Source organism: Nanorana parkeri, unplaced genomic scaffold (assembly GCF_000935625.1).
Source record: "Nanorana parkeri isolate BGI_ZX_2015 unplaced genomic scaffold, ASM93562v1 scaffold96, whole genome shotgun sequence".
NCBI lineage: Eukaryota > Metazoa > Chordata > Amphibia > Anura > Dicroglossidae > Nanorana > Nanorana parkeri.
The window spans coordinates 585,559-599,504 of record NW_017306364.1 but is presented as its reverse complement, the minus strand read 5'-3'; the positions used below and the strand labels follow the sequence as shown (position 1 = coordinate 599,504).

At 43.8% G+C, this 13,946-nt stretch overlaps 1 protein-coding gene across 1 annotated transcript; it reads left to right on the top strand.

Moving 5' to 3' along the window:
- The first annotated feature begins 471 nt into the window (after positions 1-471).
- PHOSPHO1 (phosphoethanolamine/phosphocholine phosphatase) lies at positions 472-10,143 on the top strand. The gene is made up of 2 exons (XM_018552738.1): positions 472-501; positions 9,207-10,143. Exon 2 carries the CDS (start codon positions 9,216-9,218, stop codon positions 9,957-9,959), a length of 744 nt encoding a protein of 247 aa, XP_018408240.1. The 5' UTR covers positions 472-501; positions 9,207-9,215; the 3' UTR covers positions 9,960-10,143.
- Positions 10,144-13,946: the final 3,803 nt, after the last annotated feature.

Below are 13,946 nucleotides of genomic sequence, written 5' to 3'. Positions count from 1 at the left end.
CAACGAAGCCGGCTTTAACCCTTTCCTACTCCATCCAGAACGAAAATAAATTGCTATAGCCTTGCATGTTATTTAACACATAACTTTTTGTTCCTCGATTGTCAGTAGATTGATGATCAGGTGGCTCTATACACCCCCGGGGCACTGTGCACAACTATTACATATACGGTACCTAAAGGTGTCAACGCCATAAGCCTGTTATTTAAGCAAGCAGGCGTGGTTACCACCGGCGGGCGGCACCCCGCCGCCTCATCTCCCCGCCCACCTGGCAGCGTGTGAATGGAAGTGGGCGTGGCCAGCTGCCATGGGCTGTTTAACATCCCTCCCCGTTGCGGCGTCTTGTTATCACCGTTCCGAGCCTGTATTGGCTGCTGCAGCCGTGACGCGATGCGATGCAGCCGGTTCTCCTCTCCTCTACATATAAAATATCGGAGAATATAACGGGGCAGCGACAGAACATCAGCTCGGCCGACAGAAGAGGGGTGCCGTAAAGAACGCAACGTAAGATACTCTAACTACCCCACCCCCCATCTCCCCTGTATCTGGGTTTGGTCTGTCCTGACCTTCACGGGTAGCAAAGGCAGTGGGAGAAACCACTGGGGGTAGCTAGGGGGTTAACTTGCTAGAGGGCAAAGGAAGGAGTGACAGCAGCCAGTACAGTGATGGATTATTCTATACTTGATAATAATAGAAGAGGAGCCAGTATGGAACAAAAAGCTGTCATCTGAGGCATGTGCCTCCATTGTGATGCTTCATGAGGTGTCACCCTTTAAGTGCATGAATGGCAAGGTTATTGGGACTAGGCTTGCGGCATTGGGACTATGGAGGAGCCATTCCTGTGACCCCAATGACAGCAGGCTGCCAGCAGCAATGTACATGGAATAGTGCACAGACTTTCACTAGAGCTGACCTCTACAAATCATGTCCCTGGAAGTGTCCCCCATCACCACTGATGGGCACATGAATGTCCTTCAAGCACCAGTGACTTGCATGTGAAAATCCTTTCTTTGATGCATGTTGAATTTCTAATCACATATCAATGTTCTCCAGGTTTTTAAAACCCAAATCATTGCAGAGCAGCATCTTACATGCAGTGTAGGCAGCATGACATCGTTGGTTGTAAAGTGCTGCTTGGACTTCTCTTAAAGGGTTAGTCCACAATATTTGACTATATGGTGCTCCATGGTCTTTGCCTAAAGGATAAGACTTCCAAATTTGACTATATGGTGCTCCATGGTCTTTGCTTAAAGGATTAGTCTGCTATATTTGACTGTATGATGCTCGTACTCTTTGCTTAAAGGGTAAGTCCACCATATTTGACTGTATGGTGCTCCATGGTCTTTGTTTAAAGGTGTAGTCTACTATATTTGACTCTGGTGCTCATATTCTTTGCTTAAAGGGTAAGTCCACCATATTTGACTGTATTGTGCTCCATGGTCTTTGCTTAAGCTATTAGTGTACTATATTTGACTCCATGGTGCCCCTAGTCTCTGCTTAAAGGGTTATTCCACCATATTTGACTATATGGTGCTCCACGGTTTTTGCTTTAAGGATTAGTCTACTATATTTGACTATATGGTGCTCCTACTCTCTACTTATTGGATTAATCCGCCATATTTGACTGTATGTTGCTCCATGGTCTCTGCTTAAAGGATATGTCCACTATATTTGACTATATGGTGCTCCACGGTCTTTGCTTAAGTGATTAGTGAACTGTATTTGACTATATGGTGCTCATAGTCTCTGCTTAAAGAGTTAGTCACCATATTATAATACTAATATCTGCCTATATGGTGCTCCACGGTCTCTGCTTAAAGGATAAGTCCACCATATTTGACTATATGGCGCTCCATGGTCTTTGCTTAAAGGATTAGTCTACTATACTTGACTATATGGTGCTCCTAGTCTCTACTTATTGGAGTAGCTCAGGTGTGGAGATGTCACTGCCGAAGCTCCTTATAGATGCAAGCCATTAGATAACTAGACCCAGGGGGATGCACTCAGAACAGAAACTGTCCACACACACATAATCACTTTGAGGTAGACTGATCAGGAGAGAGACGCATAGAGTGCCACAGCTAATCTCTCCTTCTGAAAATGCAAGTTGTCTGGTTCTCTTTTGGCTTCACTACTTCCTCAGTTATAAACCGGGGACCATCATGGCGATCAGGAGTCCTGATTTTGTTTCTCTTCCATGGTCAGTGACCCTAACATATTGGTGCCAAACAACTAGCCTTTTTCAATAAGAGATCGCCAATGGCGGCCTCCATATATTTCCAGTGACAGGTACACTTTAACACAATAGATCAGCATCACACAGCATGCCTGAGTTTCTCTTTTTGGCTACCTGATACCGGCTGGCAGAAGTGTGCACCCTCCACATTAATCATTAATTGTGAAGTGATAGCAGTGCGGCTGACCTCAGCTGTAAGATGCCGGCTTTGAAGGACGCGGCCTCAGTTTTCAATTCCAGGTGCCAGATCTCAGTTTACTATATGGGCTTATTTATTTAATACAGGTATTTATATAGCGCCTGCAATTTACGCAGCTTTACACAGTGCACATTCACATCAGTCCCTACCCTCAAGGAGCTTACAATCTAAGGTCACTATCTCACATGCATACATAGAGGGCCAACTTAAGGTGCCCATACACTGCTCGATTCTCGTACGAGAATCGCGGGAAATCCCGCGATCGTACGAGAATCGAGCAGTGTGAACGGAGACGTGCGACCGTTTCTACTGTACGGTCACACGTCTTCCGTTGAACCAGCATGTTCGTACGATTCTCGGCTGGTTAGAACGGTGCTCGGAAGACAAATGCCGAACGGGCCGGTGTGCGCACGCGCACACTGCCCGTTCAGCATTGCGGTCATCGGAAGCCCGCCCCTCAGGGGGGTGGGCTTGCGATGATCGAGAGTGCGATCTGCCTGTCCAAGATAGGCAGATCGTACGTTTTTTTTAATCCTGTACAACCATCGCAAGACTAAGGTCTTGCGATGGTTGTAGAGTGTATGACCACCTTTAGAGAGGAGCCAATTTACCTTCCAGCATGTCTTTGGAGTGTGGGAGGAAACCGGAGTACCCGGAGGAAACCCGCGCAAGCACAGGGAGAACATGCAAACTCCTTGCAGATAGTGACCTGGCCGGGATCAGACCGGGGGCCCGCTAAACACTAGGCCACTGTGCTGCCTGCATATCTGTACAGGGCAGCATGCAACAACATTGGCAATTTCTATTCATTGTTTGCTTTCTGTTCATTTTTGAACTAACCAATTCTTTGCACTCAAAGCTGAGAGTTCACATTTTAATTCAGTGACAGCAGGTGAAGGGAACCTGGGATTCCAATGGGGGAATCTCTGTTTCTGAGTTCCCAGCTCCTCCAACCTTCCCCTGATGGTCATTTTATAATGTGATCCTACCATATTTACTAAACTGGATCACTTATTTGTTTTGTAAGATTAACCTGCTTACAAATCATATTATAAAACAACAGTTTGTGAAAGTTCCTGTTTATCCAGATCGCGGTATACCTAATAGTAGTTGGTCACGTTCTCCGGAGCTTGTTTTGTAATATTGAAAATATTTTGGTACTTATCCAACCAGTTCCTCAGTTTTAAAGCCCATCTCCAGGAAACAAAAACTTCCCTTGCAGTGGAGCTAGCCTCATACTACAACTGCACATTTAGGTCTAGGGGACCTGTGTAAAGGACTTTTACTTCGCTGATCCCTGCTCCCTTGGTGGTCAGCGATCACCTCATCTCCCCTACGCTCCATGCTTGTGGACTGTCCCTGCTTATTTAGGTCTAGGGGACCTGTGTAAATGACTTTTACTTACATGATCCCGGCTCCCGCAGACTCCAAGACCGGCAGCCTCTGCCCTCCTGTGCTCCGTCGGTCGGAGGCCCGATGACATCATCACGTATACTGAAGAGCTATGGGCACTGCATTGTACGTAAGGATGTCAGCCGCCCTCCAATTTCTGCAGAAGCTGCGAGTGCCGGTCTTGGAGCCTGCGGGAGCAGGGATCAGGTAAGTAAAAGTCCTTGACACAGGTTCCCTAGACCTAAATGACTTGGGACAGTCCACAAGCTGGAGCGTAGGGGAGATGAGGTGATCGCTGACCACCAAGGGAGCAGGGATCAGGTAAGTAAAGGTCGATTACACAGGTCCCCTAGACCTAAATGACCAGGGACAGTCCACAACCTGGAGCATAGGGAAGATGAGGTGATTGCTGACCACCGGGGGATCAGGTAAGTAAAGGTCCATTACACAGGTCACCTAGGCCTAAATGACCAGGGACAGTCCTCAAGCTGGAGCGTAGGGGAGATGAAGTGATCGCTGACCACCGGGTGATCAGGGATCAGGTAAGTAAAAGTCCATTACACAGGTCCCCTAGAGCTAAATGACCAGGGACAGTCCACAAGCTGGAGCGTAGGGGAGATGAGGTGATTGCTGACCACCGGGGGATCAGGTAATTAAAAGTCCATTACACAGGTCCCCTAGATCTAAATGACCAGGGACAGTCCACAAGCTGGAGCGTAGGGGAGATGAGGTGATTGCTGACCACCGGGGGATCAGGTAATTAAAAGTCCATTACACAGGTCCCCTAGATCTAAATGACCAGGGACAGTCCACAAGCTGGAGCATAGGGAAGATGAGGTGATTGCTGACCACCGGGGGATCAGGTAAATAAGAAACCTTTAACACAGGTACCCTAGACATTACCAAGTTTACCCTTGCAGTGCAGAGGTAGCCCCACTGCAAGGGGAATTTTCTTCCCCCAGAGATAGAAAGTCTAAGGAATATCAAGAACCCCAGCATTTAAGTACCCACTTAGGTATGTTTCTAACCCTCATTAGGATTTAAACATTTCAGAGCAGGTCTAGCTGAATATGACTAACTACTACCAGGTATGATGCAAAGGCACCATCGTCAGTTGGCCTTTCTTGTGATGGTTGGTAGGAATTCTAGTTTTTTTTATTGATGCCACTCATGAATGTCATGCCAAGTTGATCTCTTGTACCTACCTTGACTAGTTATAAAAAAGGACGGGGTATCGAAAACAAGGAAGTGGTTACCTAGCACTGTAGATGTATCATATATCGCCCCATTTAGATTGTATCTCAAGCTGATGAAACAAAGAAGCTTGGCTATTATATAAAGGAACACAGATGGAAGCAACATTACATACCTGTCTTTGGCATTGGAACTGCCCTCTGCATTGAAACTCTATTGTAAAATCCATCATTTCATTCATAAGGACCAATATGAATTCATTTTTGAAAGCACGATGATTTTATTGTGACTTTGATCAGATTATTAAGCGTTCAAACTCAGGGACATTTCCACTGGGAAACACCTGAAGTATCTGAAATGCGAAACCTTGGGCTTTCCCTACAAAACAGGAACAATGATCAACCCTGAAAGTGCAGAAAAACAGCCGATATGGCAATAGTCACAGTAGATGTGTTAGTATTATAGCCTTGTTTGAATCTTTAGACCAACCTTTCCTCACCTTTGCAACACAGAGGGACCCTTAAAATAGCATTCAGGTTGCAGGAAACCCTTGCTAATAATTACTATATCTACAGCTCGTGGTTCATTATCGGGGACGGTAAGTTATGATCTAAGAATAAATAATAATGGATGTGGGGTTCTTAGCATATTTGATACGCAGGGGTTCTTTAGACACCAAAATCATTTTGTAACCAGAGAAGCATTAGAAGCCAATTGGTACTGTATGTTCACAAAAGACCTTGGGAAAATGGATGGAAATAAAGAGGTCTTTTCAAGATAATATATCCGGATTTTTTTCAAGCAATTTCAACCACCATACAACAGCTTTTCCATCAGAAAAAGATGAACCAACTTTTGTGTTGGTTTCATGGTGTTGATACAAACCATTGGTGGTAGCTTACATTATTATTATTATTATTATACAGGATTTATATAGCGCCAACAGTTTGTGCAGCGCTTTACAATATAAGGAAGACATTACAATCACAATACAATTCAAGACAGGATGGTAAGGAGGGCCTTGCCCATGAGGGCTTACAATCTAAAAGATCAAATGTTTGGAAATTCAAAGCTGTAAAGAAATTGTTTGAAAATGTCCATGTGTATGGCCAACATTGCAGCTACATAGAAACTATAGATCTTCAGACTTGGATATCTATTTGAAGGCCAGGTTCTCCAGCAGCCATAAACACTTTGGATACAGGCTGCCAGCCTAAAACTGTAATTATTGTTGTTATGAATGATTTACGAGCTCTGATTGTGTTACTGTTTCCTGCTGCATGATATCTCTTCATAGGAATAACCATGACTGTGTAATACTTAGGCAACGCCTGCTTCCTACAAGTCCTAGAGCTGTTGGGCATTCCTTTCCAGCAATGGCATTCCCCTACAGTGTTCAGAACACTATAGCAGCCCTATTTACACTCCCAGGTATTAAATTGGATCTATAGGCAAAGACCATCATTAAAGAGAGTCAATCAAAAACTGATATTTTTATTTTTGGTAGATGCTGTAAAGTTAAACCACCTGACAATTTCTTATACCTCTCGGAGACTCTATTGTTGAGATCTCTGTGCTCAGTTCCCCCATCTGCACACTTGACACTTTTAAGGAGCACCCACTCTTCCTGCTGGATTTTGTATTTATTTGATATTATATAGAATGTAATAGAAGTTTCAGAAACATGCAAAGGAGGGCGGGAACACATATATCTTTTAGATGGACATGGTCAGGAATTATAACAGGGAGATCAGACTGGTGGAGCATTCAGGACATATAGGAAGCCAGAGGCTGACTTGGCCTACCAAGCATCACATATAACTAAAATATTACTTTTGAGTAGACTAGCCTTCTTAATAAGAGGAAAATTAAAAGGAAATTTGGTACAATCCATCGCTTTATTGTCTACAACTGCCTTTCTCATCAAGGACTGTGGAAACCTAGGGTTCCTCCAGAAACTGCTAGGGGGTTCCTTGAGCAATGAGCAATTTCTAACTCTCAGATATGTAACCTCTGACACCAATGATCTTTTTAGCTATCTGTAAAGGGGGACATCCCACTGACCACCAATGTAAGAAGCATTCTTCCCACTGACCAGCAATGTAAGAAGCATTCTTCCCACTGACCACCAATGTAAGAAGCATTCTTCCCACTGACCAATGTAAGAAGCATTCTTCCCACTGACCAATGTAAGAAGCATTCTTCCCACTGACCACCAATGCAAGGAGCATTTTTCCCACTAGCCACCAATGCAAGGAACATTTTCCCACTAGCCACCAATGGAAGGACCATTCTTCCTAATAACCATCAGTATAATGGAGCCCTTCTGTTAAAGACTCTTCCAATGGCCACCAATGTAAGCCGGTCCTTCACCTACTAATCACGAGTCTAAGAGGGCCATTCTCCACTGACCACCAATGTAAGGTAACATTTCACTGACAAGTAAAAGGGTCAGCTTTACATTGATCATCAATGTAAGTGGACATTTCTTTACTGACCACAAATGTGAAAGAACTCTACAGTGTTCACTGTCTGCATTTATCTTCGGACCATTGTTATCATTCACTCTATTCCATCATTATTACTAAAAATTAGGGATGCACCGATACCGATACTAGTATCGGTATCGGTGCCGATACCGAGTATTTGGGTGAGTACTCGTACTCGCCCAAATGCTCCGATACCTAGCACGAGTACTTCCTGTATCAGGAAGCCGGGCAGCGCATCATTACACGCTGCCCGGTTTCCTGATTGGCCAGGAAATGGCTCCATGCTCTCTCGTCACTTGTGATGAGAGAGCATGGAGCCGACTTCCCGGCCAATCAGGAAGCCGGGTAGCGTGCAATGACGCGCTGCCCGGCTTCCCGATTGGTCAGGAAGCTAGCAAATCCGGAAGCCGGGCGCCGTGTAATGACGCAGCGCCCGGCATTCTGATTGGCCGGGAAGCCGGCGTCATGCTCCCTCGTCATCTCATGAATCATAATATTAAGAAAGTGACCTTATAGCATTAGTTTGTATTGCTTTAGAAAAAATGTGACCTGTCCCTTTAAGAAAAAGTATCGGTAATTGGTATCTGCGAGTACTTGATAAAAAGTATCGGTACTCGTACTCGGTCTTAAAAAAGTGGTATCGGTGCATCCCTAGTTACAACATATATGAACATCTGCTCTGTTTATTATTTCTTGGAATGTGGATTTGTATTAGGTATAGTCATACCTAATACCTAATGATATCTGGACCTGCCGCTGAAGTAAATACATGCCTGCAGAACATTTTCTGTTTCCCTCTTTAGCCATCTGTAGGAGGAACTCTTATAAATTCAGAAACACATCAGCACCTGTCTCTATCTCTCATCTGTAGTCTGGGCTTTTCATTGACATAATAGAAATAATATCTATTGAAATATTAGATATTAAAGCCCATCCTCAGGCACCAGAAAAAAATACCCTTGCTGTGGCCCCCCCCTGCACTGCAAGAGTTAAATGCTCATTAGGTCTAGAGGTTAAAGAATAAGGTGTAATACGCACCTTATTCCTCGCTCCGACAGGCTCCTTCCATCTGTGCTACCAGACTGAAGACTCTAAGTTGCTCCCGGCAGTGGTTGCATGCTGATGTCATTAAGTACAATGTAGGGTACCATCTTCACGCAAGGACGGTGATCCACAGCCCGGAGCGTCTGGGAGAACAGTAGAGTGCTTGAGCCTACCAGAGGGAGGGCTAAGGTAAATAATACAGATTTTTTTCTTGACCCCTAGACTTAACAATAATTTAACCCTTGAAGTTTGGGGAAGAAGGGGTGTTCCACTGCAGGTGTAGTTTGTGTATTTCCGAGAGTTGGCTTTTTGAGGAACCTCCTCTCCTCAAGCAAAATCATTAATTGAATCATTTCTGTACTACCAACCACCCTCATATGTCCATAGATACCTTAACTCACATTGTAGTTTAACCCTCTGCACTAACATTCAAACAGGTGTACTTACTATGATATAAATATGAAACACAAATGCTATAACTACATTGTCAGCGAAGGCTTTTATGACTGTTGCAGGCCTTAAATAATTCATGATTTGTCTGAACTAAATAGTCTGTTTTAATGTCTAAGAAATAAGATCTACATTTCCAGACTACTGCTTAAATGCCTTTTATTAATACAACAAATGTTGACATTTTGTATTCTTTGATACACAGGTCATCAAGATGGCAAGTAAACTTAAGTACCTCCTGGTTTTCGACTTTGACGAGACCATTGTCAATGAGAACAGTGACGACTCAGTGGTTCAGGTGGCACCTGAAGAGGAGCTACCTGACTGGCTACGTGAGACTTTCCAAGAGGGCTTTTACAACCAGTATATGCAGAGGGTGTTTAAGTATCTTGGAGATAAAGGTGTGAAGTTGTCTGACCTCAAAGCGGTGTACGAGAAGATTCCTCTTTCTCCTGGAATGCCCACCCTCTTTAGATTCCTGATCAGAAACCAAGATCGATTTGAGATTATCTTACTTTCAGATGCCAACGTGTTTGGAATTGAGAGCAATTTGAAAGGCTTTGGCTACCAATCACTCTTCCGGAGGGTCATTAGCAACCCGACTACGCTGGAGAAGAATGGCTACTTGACTCTAGCACCATATCACACCCATAGTTGCCCTCAGTGTCCAGCAAACATGTGCAAGAGGAAGATCTTGACTGAGTACCTTGCTGAAAGAGCTCAAGAAGGAGTCAAGTTTGAAAGCCTGCTGTATGTCGGAGATGGAGCCAATGATTTCTGCCCATCCGTTATATTCACATCCACAGACGTCACTTTCCCTCGAAAGAGTTATCCCATGCACAAGTTGATACGAAAAATGGAAGAAAAGCAGAAAGGGTCCTTTAAGGCTAAAGTAGTCCCTTGGGAATCGGCTGATGTGGTTGCACAGTACCTCCAAGCTCTTTTGAACAAATCTTAGAAATAAAAATAAGTTTACAGGGAAAGCTTAGGTTAGTTTTTAATAGTTATTACTACGAGACGCATATATTAGGCTCGATGTCTATGATCAACCCTAAACTATGCAGTTATGTCAACTTTCAGCCTCTATTCTTTTGGGTTGGCAGGTTGACCTTTCCATGCCAGTGTTCAAACCTAAAGTCTTTTGAAAGGTCAATGGACAGATTCGCCGAGTTTTATTTAACTCTTTCTTTCTCTACCATCAGAACTCAACTAGAATCAATAGCGTTGACTTTTTAACATTTTTCACATGTATTGCTAAAGCATGACAATGCATCTTCGGAATACCTCACTATATTTTATATTAGAATGCTCTAGTAATCCTACAAAGCAAGAAAACTCCTGGAACGTGTGCCTAGTGAAACCAAACTGAATCCCTCTGAGCAAACATAATCAATAGCAAAGGGTAAAAAGTGTTCTGACAAAATACCATAGATGTGGGGGCACAGTGGTGTAGTTGTTAGCACTTCTGCCATGCAGCACTGGGGGTCTTCAGTTCAAATCCTGGTCAGGACTCAATCTGCAAGGAGATTGCATGTTCTCCCTGTGCTTGCGTGGGCTTCCTCCCACTCTCTAAAGGCATCCTGGTAGGTTAATTGGCTCCTCTCCAAATTGGCCCTCGTATGTATGTATGTGAGATAGGGACCTTAGATTGTAAGCTAATTGAGGACAGGGACTGATGTGAATGTGCACTATGTAAAGTGATGCGTAAAAATTGTTGGCGCTATCTAAATGCCAATAATAATAAATGTAATTTAAGCCCAGATGAACTTTCAGTTTAAATCAGCTAAGTGCATTCCAGTTGCATCACAAAAAGGTGTTATACGTTTTAAATTCAGCCACAGCCTGAGTAGAAAGGCCTTGCTCATCCCCCCCTGCCCCCCCACCCATCACCATGTTGCAGAGAAGGACCTTTGCTGTCTGGGTGATCGCAGGGGCCTCTCTGCAGAGGTCCAACACGCCCTCTGTTGAGTTAGAGCTAGATCTGTCCAATCAGCAAACCTCATTCCCTCTGCTGATTAGAGAGCTCTAGTTATGATTCACAGGGTGTGCATGTGACCTCTGTAGAGAGGCCACCGCTTCCATACAGAGTATGCTGGCAGGGGTCAGGCTTTTATACTATGGCTGCTTTCTAAAGAAAACCAACAGACCTTTTGCTTAGATGCACCTGGAATGTATTTAGCTGATTTAAATTGATAAGTTCAACTGGGCTTTAATATACTGCAGATGTATTTATATTTTGCTCCCATACAAGTTTTATAACTATGTAGAAGTAAATAGCAATTTTATGCATGAGGATATAGTGCAATACATAATATATGTAAGATAATCAGATACCATCAAAACAGATACAAAAAACATTTTAATGCCGTTATGCTTGCATTCATTATCATGTGTTTTTTTTTTTTTTAAATATAGTGTACATTATGGGACGTACACTATGAAACGCACTATAGTGTGGGACTTACACTATGAGAGTACAGGCCATTATTGTGAAAAAGGCAGGATCTGCTGCAACACATACTGCTGTCAGTCTAACACAGTGATAACTTTGCCAGTATGCTGATGCTCCTTCATTGTCCAATGAATGGGGATAGGACCTTGAGCAATCGAGGTCAGAAACCAGACTTTGCTGTCTGGGATCAGTGTCTAGATCACAAGTCTTTTGTAGGAATCACAAGAATGTGCAACAAAAACGAATATATATATATATATATATATAATATACACACACACACACTATATTGCCAAAAGTATTGTGATGCCTGCCTTGACCATTCTTCCAGAAGCACATTTGTGAGGTCAGGTACTGACTGATGTTGGACGAGAAGGCCTGGCTCGCAGTCTCCGCTCTAATTCATCCCAAAGGGGTTCTATCGGGTTGAGGTTAGGACTCTGTGCAGGCCAGTCAAGTTCCTCCACCCCAAACTCGCTCATCCATGTCTTTATGGACCTTGCTTTGTGCACTGGTGTGCAGTCATGTTGGAACAGGAAGGGGACATCCCCAAACTGTTCCCACAAAGTTGGGAGCATGTAATTGTCCAAAATGTCTTAGTATGCTGATGCCTTAAGAGGTCCCTTTACTGGAGCTAAGGGGCCAAGCCCAACACCTGAAAAACAGCCCCACACCATAATCCCCCCTCCACCAAACTTTACACTTGGCACAATGCAGTCAGGCAAGTACCGTTCTCCTGGCAACCGCCAAACCCAGACATGTCCATCGGGTTGCCAGACAGAGAAGCGTGATTCATCACTCCAGAGAACACGTCTCTACTTCTCTAGAGTCCAGTGGCGGCGTGCTTTACACCACTGCATCCCACGCTTTGCATTGCACTTGGCTTGGATGCAGCTGCTCGTCCATGGTGCTCTCTATGCGCTATTGACTCTGCAGACTTTGCGCACTGTGCGATTGAGCATGGGCTGGACCCGGTCTGTCATTTTATGTGGCCTATTAGCTGTCTGCCTGGAGTTCAATTTTTAAGTCTTCAGTGGACCTCTACAATTAGGTATTCCATGTACCTTCTGATTCAAATTGTCTTTACATAGACTCAAAAAGCCCTTTTTATTATTCATCTTCCATTAGATACACTCTCTCTCATACATCTAATGCGCCCTTCAGATTTTTCAGTTGTGACAAAGGCATGTGCAGTCTACAGTTATGATAAGATGTACAACGTAAGATGACATCTTTGGATACTTGGTGACAATCCTGGCCAGTCTTTAGTACTTGATGTGGTAGTTAAGATACTTAGAGACATGAGTGGTCACTTGGTGGTCCCATCCCACCATCATTTCACTCTATATGTCTGTTTCTGATTAAACATAATAGTCTTCTTGGCTTTTGTTTTAAACAATGCATGGGCTTGCTGTGTTGGCAGTGGTCAGTGCCTACACACTGCAAATCCAAAGATACGCATTGGAGAACATTGATGGCGTGCATCCATACATCCCTGGCTTTGAAAATTCTTCAGGTACTGTATTTTTTTACAAGAAATCACAGAAAGAGAACCGAACAATGTATTTTAACACTTTGTATTTATATATTTATTGTAACTGAAAGTAATATTTTATTTTCCATTAAAAGTATATAGCACAAACCTTTTTTTTAACAGGACAAAGAATTTCCTTTCGAAGCTTACCAGTTAGTACTGTGGCCTTGCAGCTTTGAGATCCTGGGTTTATTTTCCAGGGGGACACCACCTACAACAAGCTTGTATGTTCTCACATTTGTATAGGGTTCTTGCAGATGCTTTTATGTTCTTGGTTTATTCCCCACGGGACACCACCTTTAACAAGCTTGTATGTTCTCACATTTGCATGGGGTCCCTGCATGTGCTCTGATGTCCTGGGTTTATTTCCCATGGGGATACCACTTGTACCAAGCTTTTTATGTTCTTACATTTGTATGAGGTTCCTGCAGGTACTTCGATGCCCCTCAACAACTCAAATATTAACTGGCTTCTACTTGAGTTAGCTGCAGTAACTGTGAAAGTCATGTTTGATTGCAAGCTTCTCTGAAGACGGGCAACAATGTTAATGGAATATATATATATTAGGGATGCACCAATACCGATTCTAGTATCGATATCGGTGCTGATACCAAGTATGTGGGCGTGTGCTTGAGGCTGTCTACCCCTGACCTAGACAGTCGGCTGCAGCTGTTTCATTTAGCAGGTTGGGAGTGAAGAGGACATCAGTTTATTCCTTATAGTGTAGCTGTACCTGTTGGGGCTCATTCACATGGGCATGCACATCTGTGCAGAGACCTGCCCCCTAGAGGGACAGGTACTGCATGCAGCTTCCTGTACTTCCCTATAGGATTACATGGTAACCTGCAGAGTAGGGACGTGCCGATACCCAGTACCCGCCCAAATGCTCCGATACTTACCCCCGATACCGGAACTTCCGGTCAGAGGATGATTTCCTCTGACCGGCAGTGCTGTGAGGA